Below are 22846 nucleotides of genomic sequence, written 5' to 3' on the forward strand. Positions count from 1 at the left end.
TTTGCCTTATTCACTCTATCCTCTGCACATTTTGTTCATAAACATTTTGTGACAAGCAATACTTACAAATCTTACCTGGAGTAATGACAGCGACTGTTCTCCCTTTGTTACAGCAAGGGTGTGACATTCTCCTTGTAGAAATTTCATTTGAGAAAGTTGAAAGCTCTTTTCAAAAATGTGAATGGAGAGTCAGATGGAGGTAGAATTGAGTGGAGGGTGATATATGAAAATGCAGTGACTTCAGTTATTCTAAATTCTGATACATTTGTCAGATGGAAATTCTAGTTTGCACCAGAGTTTTATTTATGTACCTCTCTCAGAGTTTGGGCAAAACTAATAGCAACCAAACTGCACCTTTTCAGCTCTGTAGGTTCTTGTTCTGCACCCACGAAGACAGCTCTCTCGCTTGTACCATGATGATGGTTTCCCGGCCTCAGCCACCTACTGTGGAAAGAGCACAAATTTTAAAGGCCTGGCCTTAACCAGTAGGTGTGTTCCTGAGATTGCCCTGCTTGCCCAGCTGATGGATTACCCTAAAGCGGAATGGCTGGAGGGCCAGATACCACAGGGTAATCCTGGTGTTGGTGTTCTTCATCCGGCGGAGCCACTGGAGCAGGGCATGGTCCAAATAGAGGACCATGTTTTCCTAGGAGGTAGTAACTAGAGTTGTTTTGATACAGATTCCAGTATTGGAAATGCCTCCGATACAGCCTAAAATGCTGGATTGGGCATCGGCAAGTACAGGAGTCCATGCACTGATCCGATACCATGTAATTTATCACATGATGACAGCTCATTTACACTACACAGGCAAACAACACATGCAGTGCTAGCAGAGAGTGTAGTCAGAGCTAGCAAAATGTCAATGGCAATATTTTACCCTGGATAATCCCACCAGTAAAACGGCAATGTGCACAGTATGCAAGGGTTCAGTTTCGAGGGGTGGCACTAGTGTTGCCAATTGCAACACTAGCAATCTAATAAAACGTTTGAAGATGAATCACACGAAAGAGCATGATGAGTTCAGCAAGTCAAAGGCAGCAGCAAATGTTGGAAGCCGCATTCCACAAAGACAGCCCAAAAGCGACAAAGATAACTGACAAACTTCTCGAATTCATTGTTCTGGGTGACCAACCCCTATCTGTAGTCAAATTTCTATTACGCCGCTTAATGGCTCATTTGGAACCACGATACAGTTTGCCAGGTCGCAATATATCAATATATCTCCGAAACTGCCCTCCCCAAACTATACGAGACAGTGAGGGAACACATTTCATACAGGCTAAAAGACGTGCATGTGATTAGCTTTACAACCAACATTTGGTGCTCTGATGTGTGCCCAATGTCTTTGCTTAGTTTAACTGCACACTGGGTGGACACGGCTTAGACATTTGCTCTTCAAAGTGCAGTGCTACAAGCAAACTAATTCCATGGGTCACATTCTGGCACGTCAATTGCTGAAAATATAGAAGGGATGCTGGTGAAATGGAACATCCCCAAGTCCAGCATTCATGTTGTTTTGCATAACGCAAGCAACATGAAAGACGAAATGGACGTGTCGAGTTTGGGATGCTTTGCCCACTCAATCCAGCTAGTGGTGCACAAAGGGCTACTATCACAGCAAAGTGTGAGCGATGTGCTGGAGAATAGTAGAGAGATTGTTGGGCACTCGCCTCTGGCTACTACACTCTGTAAAAGAAGCAAACTCACTCAACTGTGGCCCATTTTCCGAAAAACACCTCACTAGGTACTCCATGTCTCGCAAAGACTGTTTCATATAACTGTTTTGCTGGACGTTGTCTACAGTGTCGCCACCTCTGGATAGTTGGAGAAATAATCTGTAATGACAATGTTGCTTACCATTACAGTCAAATGAATCAACTCCGACCTTCTGGAACGAGTGATCCGGTACAGGGGGAAGCAAGAGCGGCTCTACCTGCTGCTTGGACCTACAGGTGAAGCATATTTCACATGAGGCTCTAGTATGGCTAATGTCTTGGTTAATCCTTGGCCAGTACATTACCTCTCGCACTCTTCCTTAGCGGTTTTCCTCTCCCAAATGTCCCTTGTGTACTTTCTGCAGCATTTCCTTGCGCATGGACACTCGGATGACAAACTGGCTTCCCATAAAAACAATATCATTAACAACTGAAAGCTCTGCTCTGTATGTCCAGTAATCTTGGATCAGCCTTGAACAGTCATGCTTTTGTTTAGGCCACCCTGTCAATATGGTCTTTTTGAGCTCTCTCATTGTGTCATCCAACTCGGTTGCCTTTCTTATCTGCTCTGTTCGCTTAGCAGACACCGGAAGTGATGTGACAATCATGTCCACATAAGCCTTTATTTCTGCACTTTTCTGTTCATCAGGACTTTCCATTTTGTTGACTGCAAGTGAGAGTGTATCCGCAGCAAACATGAACTTTCCTGGTGTATAAATCATCCTCACATCATATTTCTGCAACCTGATTAACAGACACTGAATTCTACAGTCATTTAACGGCCTGGACATTATGGACACTAAGGGCTTGTGGTCACTCTACCTCAAAAGCCTGTCCATATATGTACTGGTGGAAATGTTCACAAGCGTATGTGCTGGCTGAAAGTTCCTTTTCAATTTGTGCGTAATTGACTTCAGCACTCGTCAATGCATGAGTCGCATAGGCTACAGGCTGCCAGCTGTTATCACTCATCTGCAACAGTTCTGCACCTAGGCCATACTGGGAAGCGTCAGCCAAAATCCTAGTGTTTTTTTTCTTTGTCATAGAACTTGAGTACTGGCTCCTTGGTTATGATCTCCTTCAGTTTTTTTAAACATGCTTCCTGTTCATGAGACCACACCCATTCTTTCTTTTTCTCTAGAAGGCATCTGAGTGGTGCTGACAGGGTAGACAACTGAGGAATGAACTTAGCCAAATATGTGACCATACCCATAAATCGTCTCACCTCTACTTTGTTTTGTGGACGTTCCATGTTCACTATGGCTGACGTCTTCCTTGGATCTGGCTTGACACCATCCTCTGAAAGCACATCTCCCACAAAGGTAAGGTTCTTAACAGCAAACTCACACTTGTCTTGATTTAGCTTCAGATTAAATTTACGTGTCAGATCCAGGACTTCCCTCACCCTTGCGTCATGTTCCTCTCTGGTGGATTCCCACATGATGATGTCATCCATCATTGTCTCCACTCCTGCTAGGTGCTCAAAGATCATGTGAACCATTTTAGGGTAAACCTCTGGGGCAGACAAAATGCCATACGGTAGACACAGAAATCTAAACCTTCCCTCAGGTGTATTGAATGTGCATAGTTTTGAGCTTGCCTCCTCAAGCTTCATCTGCCAGAAGCTGGACGATGTGACCAAATATGACTGGTGTTAGTCTGAGTTGTGTGTTTCTTCATTAAAAAGGAGGCGAACGACTTCTCTCCTGGTTTCAAACCATGTATTTTTTGTTTTCAACAAAGAAACGTACCCATCAGGAAATGCTATCTCTTCAAACAGCTCCTAAACCAAGGCCATAACCACCATTAACGCAGTCACAATGACAATAATACATGAAACAACATCACAGGACTGAGTCATCTCTTTGGAGATGAGTTGGGAAAATGAAGACAGATGGTTTAGTTCCATCTCTGATCCTGACAAGCTGGCCCGTCCGGTCAAAAGTCCTCCGGCTTGAAGTATTCACTGCAGAGCACGGATGACTCACTGGCTGAAAAACCTTCCCTTCTAACAGATATTGCCTCCTCAACTCCTTCTGTTTGGGAAACCTTCAAAGTGTGAGAAAAAAAGTTATCTTGCCAGCAAACTACAATCAGATTCATAACATATCAGTCAATCAGTCAAACAAAGCTGTCGTTCTCAAAAACTACTCATCGTAAAAATGTCAACTTGGTATGGAAATGCTGTTATACATTTGGTATAAATACTTTCAGCTTGTCGGACATACAATTTTTAAAAATCGGATTTTGTTGTCAAAAGTTATAGCTAATTTAGGTAAAATATCCTATTCCCGCAATGTTATTCGTACCCCCAAGAAGGGGCGTGTACTCAAAGTACCCTGATTCGCCGGTCTGGTCTATGTATGGATACTAACCGCTCACTCACACGAAACCGCCTGCAACTAGGCTATGTGGAATATCTGTTCACCTTTTTCTTCTAAAATGGTCACAACGTCTGCAATTTATCGTTGTCATAACAAATCCGAAAGTGAAAAGAGTAGGCAGTTGCGTTTTTATAGAATGAAATAAAGCATGTTATATTTCGATGCATAACCTAACTGTATGGCTTTTTCTTTTATGTCGTAAACTGGGAGGTGGTGGAGGAGGCGGAATGGCTATTGCTAGTGATCTATTTATTGAGAGATGATCGATAGCTGGTAAGCTAGCAAACGAGAAAGATATATCGCTAACTAACGAAACCAAATGAAAAATAACACATAATTATCAGTCTTATTGCACAACCACAGTAACTTAAACTATAATTTATATCGTAAATGTGTGCATTTAAGCTCATGCACTGGCCGAATAAAATAAATGCCGCCTTAAGGGAAACGAAATTTCGTCTGATTTGCGAACAATGATGTTATGAACAATACCTGTATTTATTTCTCCAAAGTGCGACTTATTCGTGCGACTAAATCGTTGATAGTTCAGATTGCCATCTTTATCCTTTAGCTACCATCTTTGCAGCAACGTTACACACCAGACCCAATCCAACTGATTTCCAGATACTTACATCATCAACGATAGTCAAATATGATTCGGCTATGATTTGGCTACTCATCCTCATTTTCATTGAGCCGAGAACATTCTACCAACCGATCCGTCCATATTTGCAACGAATTAATATTAATAATTTCTGTCAGTGGTCAAAGGGTAAGTCCCTAAAATAGAGTAGCCTAACTCGTTTTAAATGAATAAATAGTATAATAAAAAAAGTACCTGTTATGGTCAGATATAGCGTAACTAGCACCTATGTGACTTTATTCGAGAGAAGTGAATTCCGTTACCCATTAAAATGTAAGTCCCGTAGAAATACACATAACAAACTGTATCTATTTGAAAAAGGACAACTTCATACATATACATTTCGTAATATTAATACGTCCTCGTTGCACGTACAACAATGAATTCCTTAATCTCGACGATGAATTAATGCAGCGCGACGATTAGGATTCTTGGTTTGTAACCTAACTTTCCGAACGGCTGTTTGTTTATAGTCCTTATGCTACACTACGTTTTATTAAATTCAATACAAGATAGGCACAAGGAGTGACGTCAAAGACAAGTTGCATTAACGCTTGACTCTATAATGATTATGATCTTTCACATTCGTTTAGTTATTCAATCCATATAATGAAGGTAGATGAGAAGAAATGTTGGGCTGGGTGTTGTCAATACATTTTGTCTGTGTAGGCTGCAGCCTACATGTAGTCCGATTCAGGTGTTTCCACAAGGTACAGGTCATGATGTTGTTACAATTTTTCAAAGCACAGCACCTTTTATGATTTAAAGTGTTTCCACTTTTACCAAAATGGAGAAAAAGAAAGACTGCTACCAAAACTTATCTGGAAGTAACATTTTATTTGTATTCGTCATGAAAGTTGCACTGTCCGGAACATTGCGATAGCTTAGTGCTCGGAACACGGTGAGTCTACGTTAGCTAACAACAGATCGTCTACAGTTACCAGCCTTCCTCCAATTGCTAAATGCTAGCTAGCTTGTAACAGGTTAGACTAGTATTGTTTTCGAGACATAATTTAGGTGTACTAAATGAATAGGGACGGATAACTTTAGCTAGAGCTAGCTATCACAGATAGTTGCACTTCCTTGCTAGCCTAAACTGATTAGCTAAGCACCGGAATTTCATTAGACATTTCCGTTAACTTACAGCACAAGCCTACGGCACCAGGTGACATCTTCAAAACCACATACATTGAAAGAAGAAATGGCGTCGCAACCAAGATGCAGGAACAGGTAAAACACCCTCTCGCTAAAACGTCAATTAAAGTTTTCACCAGAGAAAATGCTGTTTATTTGGTAGCTGACAGTAGCTCCTGGATATACTCAGTTTTAAAAACAGACCTGTAAATTATGTTATCGGTCTGATCTCAAATAAATGACATGGACTAGGGGTAACAGCTGCTAGGGGGAAAATTAATTTGACACCCACACATTGTATCTTGCAATACACCATTTAGTAACCAATAGATGTTTGGGATAAAATCTTCATCAGTGACTTTGGTTTTAATATTAATAATAAAAAAACCAATGAAACCACCAATATCTCGGACATCGGCTTTAAAATTAGACCGCAACAACCCACATTTGGAAGTCACGTGAATGCAGCAAGATAAAATGGCTTCCACTACCAATTTCTTAACCGTTCAAGTTGACTAAATCAGCAGGGGTGGTCGTAGGGGACATTTTCAGTGACTTAATTAAATGCAATCGCTACAGCAACACATAGTGGAATGTAATACACATTTGCGTTTGCTTTTACATAATGATAACCATTTATCACACCATTTTTAAAAACAAAGTGCATATTTAATTTCAGTGCATGGTCTTTCAAAAGCACTTCTAGTGACATGCAATACACGATGTATTGATTTGCAATATCAGTGCGCTGTTCTCGTGACAAATTATAATGTGATACACACCATTGTATTTTGCTCTGTGGCCAATGTGTCAGAATTACAGAATCCTGGTAATCGCGTTTATTAAACACCAGAGTGGCCTGTTTGCTTTTCAACATCAGTGCGCCGCTTTCGTGCCTTTGGATCTTTCTTAGTTTTTTTACCATTGGTTATGTCCCATACTGAGTGCAAAGAGTTTCAAAACTCTTAACACAGGTAGGTAGCACAACAGCAGTCTACGTGGACAAAACTGTGGATAATTTTCATTTAATCCATTCATCCATTATCTTAATCCCCTTATCCTCAGGGGGGCTGGAGCCAATCCCAGCATACATTGGGCGAAAGGCAGGAATACACCCTGGACAGATCGCCAGTCCATCGCAGGGCACACACACCATTCACTCACACACTCATACCTCCGGGCAATTTAGGCTCCCCAATCAGCCTAACCTGCATGTCTTTGGACTGTGAGAGGAAACCGGAGTACCCGGAGAAAACCCACACGAACACGGGGGGAACATGCAAACACCACACAGAGAGGCGCCGGCCGACTGGGATTCGAACCCAGGACCTCCTTGCTGTGAGGTGGCAGTGCTACCCACTGCACCATCCGTGCCGCCCATTTTCATTTCATTGATTGATTAAAAAAATAGTAATAATAATAATTAGACCACCACACAGTCTTACCAGACAATGCTCCATTTGCAAATATCCAAAATGTAAGTTTGACAGCCATTGCTAGAGTCCTGAGAAAACATCAAGTCATGAAGCAGCTGTAAACTGTCCCCTTTGAGTGGATCATGTACAGGAACTGAGGTACCAATATGTCCAGGTAAGATGTCTATACTTTTGTCCTTATCATTGGACAAAGCTCAACAATGGATGTTCCTGGTCAGATCCAACATGCTCTAACAATTCATAATAATAAGGGACAATCCAAGGATGTTGTCACTTTTCTTCCCACCTTACACCATTCCTTAAGCCCATAGAGAACTCTTTTCCTCATGGAGGTGGAAGGTATATGGCCACCGTCCACATGATCAGATCAGTCCCTGCTGAATGCAATAAATGCTGCATGCCAGGACATATCTGCGGCAGATTGCCTGGGATAGATCAGGCATTCACATTTCCCATGTGTATGCCCAAGAGATAATGTGTAATATGGATGAGAAATTATGGCCCATTCCAGAGGACCATGTTGACTAGCATTGATATACATACAGTATTTATCAATGAGTACATATTCTATACATACAGTATGTGTGTTTTTTTTTCCAGATATGGTATTGGAATTGTTTCATTTTGTGTTGGCATTTTGGAATTAGAGTACTAATATGCAAAAAATATGGCAAAAATAAAGCATATTTAGGAATATATTGCTGCTTTATCGATTCATTCCTTTCAATTATAATTTACTACATTGCTTACAAACTTTACACAAATTATTCATCCTGCAATACCACCTCTAGTTAGTGTTTTTGGATCATTCTGTTATGATTGACAAAGATATCTTGTTGGGTGACACCTTTAGCCAGTGCTATGGTAGAATTAATTGTGCATTTTGTGTGCAAGATTAACTGTTGTGCCAAGCCATGTGTTAGTAAAGATTTTAAAAAGTTATAAAAAAAAGTGTACTCAGTATTGAGGCATGGGTATAACCAATTGTAAAAAACGAATATGTGTCACAAACCATGTGACCTTGACTCATCTGCAATGTTGGAGGACAAGCTACCCATAGAACTCATATACATAGAAATGTGTTTTTCTGACAGAAATATTGTTTTTAAAATCTCAGGTCAATGACAAAGCATATAAATACAGTGATAACACAGATTCATTATGCTTCATTTCTACAAGGTTTATGGTTTCTCAAATCAAGCTGATTGGGAGATATATATATATATATATATACAGTGTATACAGTGCATCCAGAAAGTATTCACAGCGCTTCACTTTTCCCACATTTTGTTATGTTACAGCCTTATTCCAAAATGGAATAAATTCATTTTTTTTCCAACCTCCCATAATGACAACATGAAGGAAGTTTTTAGAAATTTTTTTGCAAATTTATTAAAAATAAAAAACTAAGAAATCATATATTCACAGCCTTTGCTCAATACTTTTTTGATGCACCTTTAGCAGCAATTACAGCCTTAAGTCTTTTTGAATATCTTTGGGCAGTTTCGCCCATTCCTCTTTGCAGCACCTCTCAAGCTCCATCAGGTTGGTGGGGAGCGTTGGTGCACAGCCATTTTCAGATCTCTCCAGAGATGTTCAATCAGATTCAAGTCTGGGCTCTGGCTGGGCCACTCAATGACATTCACAGAGTTGTCCTGAAGCCACTCCTTTGATATCTTGGCTGTGTGCTTAGGGTCGTTGTCCTGCTGAAAGATGTACCGTCGCCCCAGTCTGAGGTCAAGAGCGCTCTGGAGCAGGTTTTCATCCAGGATGTCTCTGTACATTGCTGCATTCATCTTTACCTCAATCCTGACTAGTCTCCCAGTTCCTGCCGCTGAAAAACATCCCCACAGCATGATGCTGCCACCACCATGCTTCACTTTAGGGATGGTATTGGCCAGGTGATGAGCGGTGCCTGGTTTCCTCCAAACATGACACCTGGCATTCACGCCAAAGAGTTCAATCTTTGTCTCATCGGACCAGAGAATTTTGTTTCTCATGGTCTGAGAGTCCTTCAGGTGCCTTTTGGCTAACTCCAGGTGGGCTGCCGTGCCTTTAAGGAGTGGCTTCCGTCTGGCCACTCTACTATGCAGGCCTGATTGGTGGATTGCTGCAGAGATGGTTGTCCTTCTGGAAGGTTCTCCTCTCTCCACAGAGGAACGCTGGAGCTCTGACAGAGTGACCATCGGGTTCTTGGTCACCTCCCTGACTAAGGCCCTTCTCCCCCGATTGCTCAGTTTAGACGGGCGGCCAGCTCTAGGAAGAGTCCTGGTGGTTCTGAACTTCTTCCATTTACAGATGATAGAGGCCACTGTGCTCATTGGGACCTTCAAAGCAGCAGAAATCTTTCTGTACCCTTCCCCAGATTTGTGCCTCGAGACAATCCTGTCTCGGAGGTCTACAGACAATTCATTTGACTTCATGCTTGGTTTGTGCTCTGACATGCACTGTCAACTGTGGGACCTTATATAGACAGGGGTGTGCCTTTCCAAATCATGTCCAATCAACTGAATTTACCACAGGTGGACTCCAATTAAGCTGTAGAAACATCTCAAGGTTGATCAGTGGAAACAGGATGCATCTGAGCTCAATTTTGAGCTTCATGGCAAAGGCTGTGAATGCTTATGTACATGTGATTTCTTAATTTTTTATTTTTAATAAATTTGCAAAAGTAAAAAAAAAAAAAAAAAAAAAAAAAACTTCTTTCATATTGTCATTATGGGGTGTTGTTGCACTGTGTATGTATGTATGTATATATATATATATATATATATATATATATATATATATATATATATATATATATATATAGATGGCCTTCTTCACGAGACGACACAGAATTTCAGCTTTTATTTCCTGGTATTTACACCTAGATGTGTCAAACTACTTTGAACATAGCACCTTTGGTATCAACCCAATTTTTTGGTGAGCAAATTTTTTTATATTTTTATATATATATATATATATATATATATATATATATATATATATATATATATGTATATATGTATATATGTATATATGTATATATGTATGTATATATGTATATATGTATATATGTGTATATGTGTATATGTGTATATGTGTATATATATATGTATATATGTATATATATGTATATATATATATGTATATATGTATATATATATATATGTATGTATATATATATATGTATGTGTATGTATATATATATATATATATATATATATATATATATATATATATATATATATGTGTGTGTGTGTGTGTAAATGTATTCAGTTTATTGCAAAAACAAAGGAATTGGCCTCTGTTCCAATACCTTTGGAGGGGACTGTAGGTAGAGCGGCAACAGCATACAGGTTTTGTTACACAGTGGTACAAGTAGGGGCGCACCATGTATGTTACATTCTTTGGGGAGAACCTTGGCATGTAATGATGATGATGATGATGATGTTGTCTGTGTTTCCAGTAGGAAGGTAAAGCGAGAATGGAGCTCCAGCTGGAATACCAGGATGAAAGAGATTGTTGGCCTTCTTCCTATCTTTATGCCAGCCAATGGGCGTGTGCTCACTAAGGTTCCTCACTTAATTTCTCCTTCTGCTCCACTCTCTCTCTTTCTCTCTCTATCCCTCCTCATTCCCCTTATCCAACTCTATTCCTTTACTGGCAGAGCACAGCATGTGGGTGTATCATATCAGAGTGGAGTCAAGTGATATTCTTTATTTGATATACAGTGGCTTCAGAAAGTATTCAGATCCCTTCACTTCTTGCACACTTTATTGTGTTGTAGATGTCACTTTAAATTGATAGAATTTTCCCCATCCATCTACACTCTATAACCCATAATGACAAAGTGAAATTCAGTGACCCTTAACTGCAGTGTTGTCTTGGCTGTATGCTTTGGCCCATGGTCGTGCACCATCGCTCCAGTCTGTGGTCACATACAGTCTGGAGCAGATCTTCTTCAAGGAGCTCTCTGTATGCTTCTGTATATACTCACTGAGCACTTTATTAGGTAGACCTGCACACCAGCTTGGTATTGAAAATATTTAATCAGCTTGCATTTCAAATGGTTGATGTTGAAAAGCTATGCAAGCAAGTTATCATGAGCGTAATATACAGTAACAATAGAACAAACTTCTTCAGGTTGACTTGAAAAGCCCCCTTCCATTTTTATTGTCAACGTAGTTCACACAAGCAGTCAATAAATGGTTGTGTTCTATTGCGTTATTGATCTGAGTGACAATCTGTTAAGGTGTAATAAAGTGTCCAATTCTAATGTGCGAATGACGGAGTCCGTCACACCAGAATCGAAAACCAATCCAACTAAATACATAACTATTCGTAGTCTCACAGCGTTCCGATTTTCTTTAAACCACTTAAAACTGTTTTATACTTACGCACATTATATACTGTATTGTCACATTATTTTGTTTGACAGACACTTGAATACCATAAACTGGTTGATCAACCAATACTGCCTTCAACAAAACTTGATGCGTAGTAGGCGCTTGGGGCGGAATTGGAATTTCCAGGAAGAATGTTTGGTTTCATGAACCTCTACTGGGGGGGCAGATTGGATAAATCGTGCACTTTTGTGATGGACTGGGAAGGGATATTTTTCAAACTGCTGTATAATCAATAATAATAATCATTTTGGTTAAAAATGGTGAAATTCATGCAGAAAACGTAATTTATTTGATTCTTCTTCTATTCATTATCAGGAAGAGAACTGTAAGGGCCTGGACTACAGTAATGTGGATGGACATACTAACGTTGACAAGGGCTTTTTCAATATCATTTCTTATTAGGGGGATGAGGATATAGTTATTGATGTTTATAAGTAGCTGTGGATACATACTTCAAGACAAAGTATTTGTCAGAGGAAATCATCGGAAGGGTATACAAGCAGTATCATGGTACCACAGCATGTCACAGCATTTTTTAAATTTATTGAAAGGTTATTTTTATTGAATAAAATAGTCTCTTGGGTGAATACATTTCAACATACCGCCATCAGTTCATGAATTTCTTCAAAAAATACCAATTAAAAGGGCCATTTCCTAATGGCTTATTAATATTACACCTTAACTGATTGTCACTCATCTGGAGCATGAGCAAAAGGTTGCACTATTTAAAAAAACCCATGATCAGCATGATCTTTAAGCTCATTATGCAAACACTTAGCACTTAAGATGCTTAACACTTACCTTTCGTTTAAAATGTAAAATGAGTAAAAGAGTATATTGATAACGTGATTCAAATATCAACACGATCTGTAACTTTGTTTAAAATAAATGTATTATTATTATTATTAAGTTGCAGATGCCAATTAAGCCTAGTCCTAGACTAAATTCAACTGCAGAGTCTCCATAATTTTATTACTGACATTTATCTTAATCTTATCTTATCTTAATCACATGAGTCACACAGAGTTCTTAAAAAAATAGAATGGTTATTTGTTTTATTTATCGTTATATCAATGAACTACCTCACCAGACCTGAGGTTTTGGCAAAGCCTTTCTCTAGCCAGCTTGAGAAAGGATTTGCCAAAACGTTGGTTCAGGTCATTGATATATGAATAAATTAAATGAAATAACTATTGTTTTTGGTGTTTGCCTCTGATAATACTGTTTCATCAGTTGTCACATACACTTGATTTCATATCCAGTGCTTCCGGAAATTATTCACAGCGCTTCACTTTTTCCACATTTTGTTATGTTACAGCCTTATTCCAAAATTGATTAAATTCATTTTTTTCCTCCAAATTCCACACACAATACCCCATAATGACAATGTGAAAAAGGTTTTTTTGAGATTTTGGCAAATTTATTAAAAATAAAAAACAAAAGAAATCACATGTACATAAGTTTTCATAGCCTATGCCATGAAGCTCAAAATTGAGCTCAGGTGCATCCTGTTTCCACTGATCAACCTTGAGATGTTTCTACAGCTTAATTGGAGACCACATGAAATGGATTTGGAAAGGCACACACCTGTCTATATAAGGTCCCACAGTTGACTGCATGTCGGAGCACAAACCAAGCATGAAGTCAAATGAATTGTCTGTAGACCTCCGAGACAGGATTGTCTCGAGGCACAAATCTGGGGAAGGGTACAGAAAAATTTCTGCTGCTTTGAAGGTCCCAATGAGCACAGTGGCCTCCATCATCTGTAAATGGAAGAAGTTCGGAACCACCAGGACTCTTCCTAGAGCTGGCCGCCCGTCTAAACTGAGCAATCGGGGGAGAAGGACCTTAGTCAGGGAGGTGACCAAGAACCCGATGGTCACTCTGTCAGAGCTCCAGCGTTCCTCTGTGGAGAGAGGAGAACCTTCCAGAGGGACAACCATCTCTGCAGCAATCCACCAATCAGGCCAGTATGGTAGACTGGCCAGACGGAAGCCACTCCATAAAGGCACATGGCAGCCCACCTGGAGTTTGCCAAAAGACACCTGAAGGACTCTCAGACCATGAGAAACAAAATTCTCTGGTCTGATGAGACAAAGATTGAACTCTTTGGCGTGAATGCCAGGCGTCATGTTTGGAGGAAACCAGGCACCGCTAATCACCTGGCCAATACCATCCCTACAGTGAAGCGTGGTGGCAGCATCATGCTGTGGGGATGTTTTTCAGCGGCAGAACTGGGAGACTAGTCAGGATTGAGGGAAAGATGAATGCAGCAATGTACAGAGACATCCTGGATGTACAGAGACATCCTCCAGAGCGCTCTTGACCTCAGACTGAGGCGACGGTTCATCTTTCAGCAGGACAACGACCCTAAGCACACAGCCAAGATATCAAAGGAGTGGCTTCAGGACAACTCTGTGAATGTCCTTGAGTGGCCCAGCCAGAGCCCAGACTTGAATCCGATTGAACATCTCTGGTGAGATCTGAAAATGGCTGTGCACCAACGCTCCCCATCCAACCTGATGGAGCTTGAGAGGTGCTGCTAAGAGGAATGGGCGAAACTGCCCAAAGATAGGTGTGCCAAGCTTGTGGCATCATATTCAAAAAGACTTGAGGCTGTAATTGCTGCCAAAGGTGCATCAACAAAGTATTGAGCAAAGGCTGTGAATACTTATGTACATGTGATTTCTTTGTTTTTTATTTGTAATAAATTTGCATTTTCATTATTGGGTGTTGTGTGTAGAATTTTGAGGAAAAAAATGAATTTATTCCATTTTGGAATAAGGCTGTAACATGACAAAATGTGGGAAAAGTGAAGCACTGTGAATACTTTCCGGATGCACTGTACAGTACAAAATATGTAATCTACAGTTCTGGTTTCTATATCTTCAACTAGCATTAGCAATCATGAGGAATTTCTATAGTCAAACTGTTGTTTCGGCTGCACCATTCTGGACTCGGACTCTAGCTCAGAGACTTGAGACTTGGTTTGGACTCGTCCCTGAGACTTGGGACTTTGCATTTGAACATCTCTGGTCTGAATATTTATGTAAATGAGAGATTTCAGTTTTTGATTTCCAAAATTTCCAAAAACATGTTTTCACTTTGTCATTATTGAGTTATTGAGTGTAGATTGATGGGCAAAAATGCAATTTTGCCAATTTAAAATTAAATCTACAACAGAATAAAGTGCAAAAAGTGAAGGGGTCTGAATACTTTCTGAAGCCACTGTATTTTAAGCAATTAGACACCAGTAAAACCCTGCAGATCCCTGATAATTAAAAAAGAAACCGCTAAAGCTGATTTCTGACAATGCCATTTGTAAAAAGTGCTTTCCAAATGACATTTAATTCCATTTTTGTGATTGTATCTTATTGATTTGTTTGTAGTATTTCTATGTAAATTCTCAGGGATCATTATCTGACACAGGTCACATGTGCTTCTGTTAGGTGAAACACATTTTCTGTAATCCACTGCAGAAGGAGACCCTGGTCCACATGCTGCAGTATCTGGACTTCCTCCACAACTACATCCAGAGCTTCCATAGGAGGCAGCCTCCTCGCTGCTTCCCACGGACCCAAGAGAGAGGTGGGACAAGCTGCTTGCATGACTTTTACTTTCACATCCAGGCATTTCACCACAGAAAGTTAGCCATGTACTAAATGAGGAGTCAGGGTGGGCCTGTTTTCAGACACAGGGTGTGGCCTGTTTTCATCTTAAAATTGGAAGCAAATTTCCGAAAAGGCTCACTATTCACTAATTATTAATCCTTACCTAGTAAATGTCCATATAGTGCGCTATATAGTTTATTAAATCAACAGTGAATTCAGACGTTGTCTTTTGCAATCAAACAGCGATGTGTAAACCTACAACACATCCCCCCTACACATTTATTTCCGAAAATTGAACAGAACACGGGTTGAGAAGAATGCTGTTGTAACCTGGGATTTGGATTATTATGAATAATGAATACAGTAGCTATATTAGGTTAGGGCCCCTGGGAAACTTCCTTGACGAGCTAGACACCCTTCTCAGCTCCTTCCCTGAGAATGGCACCCCAATGATTCTCCTTGGAGACTTCAACATCCACCTTGAAGCCTTCCGGGCTGCTGCCTTCCTACTGCTAATCCACTCCTTTGGCCTCTCCCTGCAACACTCTCCTCCGACCCACAAGGCGAGCAATGTCCTAGACCTTGTCTTTGTGAGGAACTGCTCATGCTCCGATTTCACGGTTACCCCTCTGCATACATCTGATCACCACTTCATCTCATTCTCCCTCCATCTTCCTCCCCATCCTCCTCCCCCTCCTCCCACCCACACTTCCTCAGCCCGCCGTAACCTCCACTCCCTCTCACCCTCTTCCTTTGCCAGCACTGTCACCGCCTCACTCCACCCTCTCGAATCCTTCTCCAAACTCCCCACTGATTCTGCATCTGCCACCCTCCTTTCATCTCTCTCCTCTGCCTTTGACTCTCTCTGTCCCCCTGTCTCAAAGCCACCTCGCACATCCCCTCCCAGTCCTTGGATATCTGACACCCTCCGTACCTCCAGGACCAGTCTCCGCACAGCGGAGAGAAAATCCTGAGACCCTTCAAACCTCACAATTTACCAGTCTCTCCTGGCGGCATTCTCTTCTGCTGTCTGCCGCCAAAGCAAAATACTATCAGACACAAATTCAGAACTCCGCTTCTAACCCCCGGAAACTGTTCTCCATTTTCTCCTCTCTCCTCAACGTACCGCCTCCTCCACCTCAGTCCTCCTTCGCTGCTGATGACTTTGCTGACTTTTTCGATGAGAAGGTCACAGTCATCCGCAGATCCTTTACAACCACCGCCCCCCTCACTGTGCCCTTCCCCCCCTCTAGGCCCATCCCTTCCTTTTCCACTTTCTCCCCCCTTACAGACTCTGATGTTTCTGAACTCCTGCTCTCCCACCCCCCTACAACCTGTGCCCTTGACCCTATCCCCTCTTCTCTTCTCCAGACTATCACACCTGACATTCTCCCATTTGTCACCTCCCTTGTCAACTCCTCCCTGTCTTCCGGCTGTTTTCCAGCATCCTTCAAGACGGCCCACATCACTCCGTTGCTAAAAAAGCCTACCCTGGATCCCTCCATCATCCAGAACTCACCGCCCAGTATCTCTTCTTCCTTTTCTTTCTAAAACCATAGAACGAGCTGCTTCTACTCAACTTTCTTCTTTCTTTTCTAACAACAACCTGCGAGACCCCCATCAGTCTGGCTTCAGATCGGGCCACTCGACAGAGACCGCGCTCCTCTCCGTCAGTGAGTCGCTCCATGCCGCACAAGCAGCCTCCCTCTCCTCTGTCCTCATTCTTCGATACTGTGGATCACTCCATCCTCCTGTCTGCCCTGTCAGCAACGGGCATCTGTGGCACAGCCCTGGACTGGATTGAGTCCTACCTCTTTGGTCGCTCCTTCCAGGTTGCCTGGGCTTGTACGGTATCGACACCTCTGCCCCTTGCCACAGGAGTTCCCCAGGGCTCAGTCCTAGGCCCGCTTCTTTTTTCTCTTTACACTCGTTCCCTTGGCCCTGTGATCACTGCACATGGGCTATCCTACCACTGCTATGCGGATACCCAACTCTTCATCTCGTTCCCACCATCTGATACACATGTTTCTGCCCGTATCTCTGCTTGCCTGAGTGACATCCAGAGCTGGATGGACAACCACTGTCTAAAGCTCAACCCAGGCAAGACTGAAATGATATTCATCCCTGCTAATACCTCTCCCCACCTGGATCTCTCCATTTCCCTCGGGGATACCACACTCATGCCATCACCCAGTGCAAGGAACCTCGGCGTGGTGATGGACAGCAGACTGTCCCTTTCCGAGAACATTGCAGCGGTGACCCGGGTCATGCAGGTTCTTCCTATACAACATATGGCGAATCCGCCCCTTTCTCACCCCCTACTTGACCCAGCTCCTGGTCAAAGCGATGGTTCTGTCCCACCTGGACTACTGCAATTCCCTCTTGGCTTGGCCTCCCAGCGTCCGCCATCAGACCCCTCCAACTTATCCAGAATGCAGCTGCTCGTCTGATCTTCAACCTTCCCAAATACTCACACGTCACCCCCCTGCTTACTTCCCTCCACTGGCTGCCTGTCATGGCTCGCATCAAATTCAAAACATTGGTGCTAGCCTTCCAAGCAGTTAAGGGGTCTCTTCCCCAGCTTACCTACAAAAAATCATCAGACCCACACCCCTGTTCAGCCTCCACAGGCCGCTTGGCACCTCCCCCTCTCCGAACCTCCACCTCACGCTCACGACTACTGTCTGTTCTGGCTCCACGGTGGTGGAACAAATCCCCGTTGAGGTCAGAACTGTAGAATCTCTCCCCACCTTCAAGCGCAAACTGAAGACACCTCTTCAAGCAGCACCTCTCCCCATCCCTCCCTACCTCCCTGTGAAACTTAATTGTTGTCTTTGTGATTTACGTAGTGTTTCGGTATTTTTAGTTGGCTAGGTAAGCAGTATTTGGATAGTTAACCTTGGTCACTTTTGCTCTGTTGTTTGTTTGTTTATTTGTTGATTTAAAAAAAAAAAAAAGAAAGAAAAAAAGAAATAGGCCCTGGTCCTTATCTTTGTTGTACGGGTAGCAATTGAAATTATACTTCCCTCTAGGGTATTTCAGCACACTTACCCCTGGTTATAGGTATGCACTTTGTTGTATGTCGCTCTGGATAAGAGCGTCTGCCAAATGCCACTAATGTAATGTAGTTGTACTTTCTTATAATGTTCAAACGTATTTGTCATCAACGTGGCAAAACCCAGAAGAGCTGTTTAATTTGAATTGCTCTTGGACCGCGCCATCGTCACCCACAGCTTAAAATGAGAAAGATGTTTGTGTGTATAATAAAGCTAGGCATTGTGGTTTGTATCCACTTTTCTAGTGACCACAGTTGTTAACTAGATTTTATGGTGGGATAAAATTAGATTTTTGCTAAATGTTTAGCAACCTGTTGCACAATAACATCCTCACACAGGGCTGGATCTTGTGCATTGCCGATGACTATTATTCGTTTGTATCATAAATTATACTTTAAATACTACTTTTATACTAAATACACATTTTTCTACTTTGTACATTCGTACAGTTGTATATAATGCAAAAGCTGTATTGTTATTATTATTTGTTGGTGTTCTCATTTCTAATTTCCTTAAGTGTGTGTGGATGCGCAGGTAAGTAAATGCAATTTGAGGTAACAGTGAGCAGAGGGTACTATGTGTACGCCCCATTAGCCGGAAAGTGCACGATCCTTAACTCCACTACCACTACCACCCTCCTCCGTGCCCCAGAAACCGACCTTTGCGGACTCCCTCCCTCCCTCCGCTGTCCCATTTCCGAAGCAGATGAACAAAATGGCTTTAACTACACCCTCCTCCATTCCCCCGACCAAGTGTACAAAGATGTATGTTTTAGTGGAAGTCTTTTCATATTTCTGTATGACTTCATCATGCTCACGGCAGAGATTAAAAGGCCATCCCACTGAAGCTGAGGCCATTCAAATTTTAAAGGAACGATGACGGAGAATACCCGAACATACTCATTTTCTAGCTCTGATCCTCCAGTTCCACATCATGTTCCTGCGCCATGTTATGCTGTTTATGGCGTTGCGTCACAAATGTAAGTGCCCGTCCAAAACGATTTCCAGTGGTCTCCTTTTCTAAATGTGCCAAAGAAAACAACAGCATAAATGACCCGCCACTGTAAAATTTAGTGTATTATCACGTGTGTTTGAAACCAGGGAGTGGTTTGTTAGCTAGCTAGATCTTCATCTTCAAGCACAAACTGAAGACGCACCTCGTCAAGCTGCACCTCTCCCTGTCCCTCCCTACCTCCCTGTAAACCTTAATTGTTGTCTTTCTGTTATATTTACTTGCGTATTAGGATGTTTAGTTTGGCTAGTTAAGCAGTGTTTGGCTAGGTAAGCGGTTTGTTCATGCATTTGCATGAGGTATTACGATTTAAAAAAAATATTTTCAAAAAATAATCTGATGATCAAATAGGCCCTGTGCCCGGTTGCATAAAAAGTGTAATTTCCCCTTAAGGTTAAGTTTCTCTTAAATATAAGAGAGTTGCACAACAAACCCTTAAGTTAATCCGTTAAGTGTTGCATAAAACACCTTAACAGCAATTTCCCTCAGTAAAATTTAAGGTTAGCTACAGATTACCTTAAATCTCGGTAAACTAAGGAATAGCTGAGTTTTTTTTTTGCCTTTGGAGGAAGAAAATGTCCCTCTGCGAATTTTTCATGATAGAGAAAATGCTCTCTACTACATGACAGACAAAAAGTTCATTCTTGAATATAGATTTGCACGTAAATCTGTTTACGAGATCCCAAACAACCTGGAAGGCGAACTTGATCACCCAATATACTGTGTTATTTATTACAACTTTTAATTGCACTGCGGTTTTGTGCTAAGATTTTAAAATCAGTGCTCGGCCTACAGAGAATAGAGTGATTATACTAGGCCTACTAATTTATTTCATATTTCATTGTTACTTCTTAAATTATTCTCACTCTGCTACTCCATCGGCTGAGGTGTCCACTACTGAGTCCACTCTCTAAACCGCCTGGGATACCAGCCAGAACCGATGAGTCCTTCCCAAGAATGTATTTGACCATTTTGTGGACTCTGATAAATCGGCTGGGGGCAGTCCACTTCCTATAAAACAATGCTAGTTTGGCTTCAACAGCACCGTAGAATTGTAGCCGATCATTTTGGCTTCAAACGTTAATACAAAATGTAATTTTATCGTCACTTGATCGAATATGACTTGCTATAGTTATCTATGGGTAGCTAACTAGCTAGCTATTAGGCTACTTTAGTTCTCAATGGTTTTTGCCGGATTCCCTCCTATAGCTACTTATAGCTAAATTATTTTTTCGCAGATATGCATATTCTCTTATTTTTTAACGACCTCCTGAATTGTCTTCACAGCTATATTTCTACCACTAATCTAATCTGTTAGTTCATCCCAAATCTTATTTTTTTGGTTGCTGTCACATTTCGCTTTTTTTATTTTAATTTTTTTATTTGGTTTCCTTTTTTGTTTTTCGTATTTTCCATTTTCGCAAAAAAGAAATATAGCTAGGCCACCTTAGGTTACTGGTTAAACCTTATTTTATTGTATAGCCTACAGTCAATGATCGTAACCGATGGGATAGCACATCCATGGTTACGGTAAAATTTTGCTACAGTAAAACGTCAACCATTGCAGCAAAGCATTTAACTGTTTCCCTTACCTAAGAAAAATGTCTAAGGGTTTATATGCAACACCCTCAGGTGATTCCCTTAGCTAAGGGGAAATCAACCCTTAAGTGTCAGAGCTAAGGGAAGCACTTAAAGTGTTTTATGCAACCGGGCACTGGTCCTTATCTTTGTTGTGCAGGTAGCAGTTGAAATTGTACTTCCCTCTAAGGTCTTTCAGCGCACTTATCCCTGGTTATGGGTATGCACTTTGCACTTTATTGTACGTCGCTCTGGATAAGAGCGTTTGCCAAATGCCATTAATGTAATGTAGATCATCGGAATGTTGCGCTCTTGCGTGTATTTTCAATACAGTCAATTGAAAGGTTATTGGATTATAATCATTGTGTACACAGAAACAAATGTTAAATTGTTGTAACTTTCTCATTATACAGAGTGATTGTGATATGCCTACTTGTACATCAGTTTGATATCTGGTGTAACTGTAGCTATCATTCTGCTACCAGAAAAGTTGCAAATGTGCTGTCAGAAACTTTTCTCATGGTAATATGATGAAAATGCTTCGTAGGCTACTCATCAACTGCATTTTGTGAGAGCTTGGCATAACCACTAGCTTTCTAGCTATGCGTATATCAAGCAGTACAGTGACTTGTTTTAGCACTGCAGTTAAACAATATATTCCCCTTGGGACTGACAAGCAGACAGCCCAATTTATTAGAGGGTGGAGAGGGCCGCCACCTTCACAGGCAGGAGGAATACCACCAAAAAGCTGGGAGTGAGCTCAATAATTTCACAAGGAGCACATCAACAATAACATGTGTATGTGAGTGATTAATATGGGCCAATAAAGGTGTTGGTTTTGCAGACAGATCCACAGAGACTTGGGGCTTGAGGCACTTGTCTCAGTTCAGCTAGTCACCAAGAAGTGGGAAAATAAAAATAAAAACTATAAATCACATGCCTGGCAATTGAGCAACAATGAAGGCTGCTGATGGCAGATATTGCACTAGGTGATTCTTTTTGTCACAATTGGACCTCCAGGGTGATGCCGGTATATAGGATGGTAGGATGGTGGGACATTCACATTCTTGTCTACAGGATTGTCTGTCTTGTGTAACTTTGTGTGTTACATTAGGTCCCCCTTGAAAAAGAGATTTTGATCAAATTCTTGTGCAGGAGCGGGGTCAACGGACCAAATACGACCTAGACGGGGTTCTACAAGTTACCCACCAGACGTGGGATGACTACTAATGTTTTCTTGGGATATTCCCTGAGACGAGGGATATGCCCTAGATGAGGAAGGGGAAAATAAGAAAGGGAATACATAACTCCCTGGCACTCAGCCAACCAAAAGAACAACCTGTACAAAACAGTCGTGAGTCTAATCTGAACTCGAGTGAGGAAAGGGAAGGAAAATCAGCCTCACGCCTTAATGACAAGGTGATAGTAAAATGAGGCGAGAAGGCATGGGTATGCAAACAGAGCACGGGAGAGAACTACACGGTCTCCCAGCTATGGCATAGCCTACCTAGGTAAGGTAAACGACAAAGTGAAAACTAAAATATACACAAGACATCCCATCTCTTAATTCAACTGACGGAGCAGGATTACTTATACAATCCTGCTTTATCCTGCTCCTCCACTTATGCTACAGAGATAGCAAGTGTATACGAACAGCGATAGCAAGTGTACACGAAGGTTCTCAATCATGGAACCCCAGGCTTATTGCCGAGTTCACAAAGCTATTCTCTGAGAGGGGCGATACTCCAACGACCATGTACACCAGTTGACTTTAGGAAAGCAACCACAGAGATTCAACTGACATTCACCTAGGTTCAACTGACAATGCAGGAGACGTACAAGTGCACCAACCAAATGCACAATCTGTTGTCAACACAGAACCCT

The 22846-nt window shown here is 41.5% G+C and overlaps 1 protein-coding gene across 5 annotated transcripts in view; it reads left to right on the top strand.

Annotated features, from left to right (window-relative positions):
• Positions 1-5506: 5506 nt before the first annotated feature.
• Positions 5507-22846, top strand: part of LOC133132120 (uncharacterized) — a 38715-nt gene continuing 21375 nt past the window's right edge. For 4 of the 5 annotated variants that reach the window (XM_061247300.1, XM_061247303.1, XM_061247301.1 and 1 more), the window contains exons 1-4: positions 5507-5646; positions 5892-5975; positions 10767-10872; positions 15186-15294. In XM_061247300.1, the coding sequence (XP_061103284.1) occupies positions 5947-5975; positions 10767-10872; positions 15186-15294 (244 nt within the window). In that variant the 5' untranslated portion in view covers positions 5507-5646; positions 5892-5946. The remainder of the gene's footprint in view (positions 5647-5891; positions 5976-10766; positions 10873-15185; positions 15295-22846) is intronic. The other variant, XM_061247302.1, reaches the window with a different exon arrangement.

Source organism: Conger conger, chromosome 7, assembly GCF_963514075.1.
Source record: "Conger conger chromosome 7, fConCon1.1, whole genome shotgun sequence".
In the NCBI taxonomy this organism is placed as follows: Eukaryota; Metazoa; Chordata; class Actinopteri; order Anguilliformes; family Congridae; genus Conger; species Conger conger.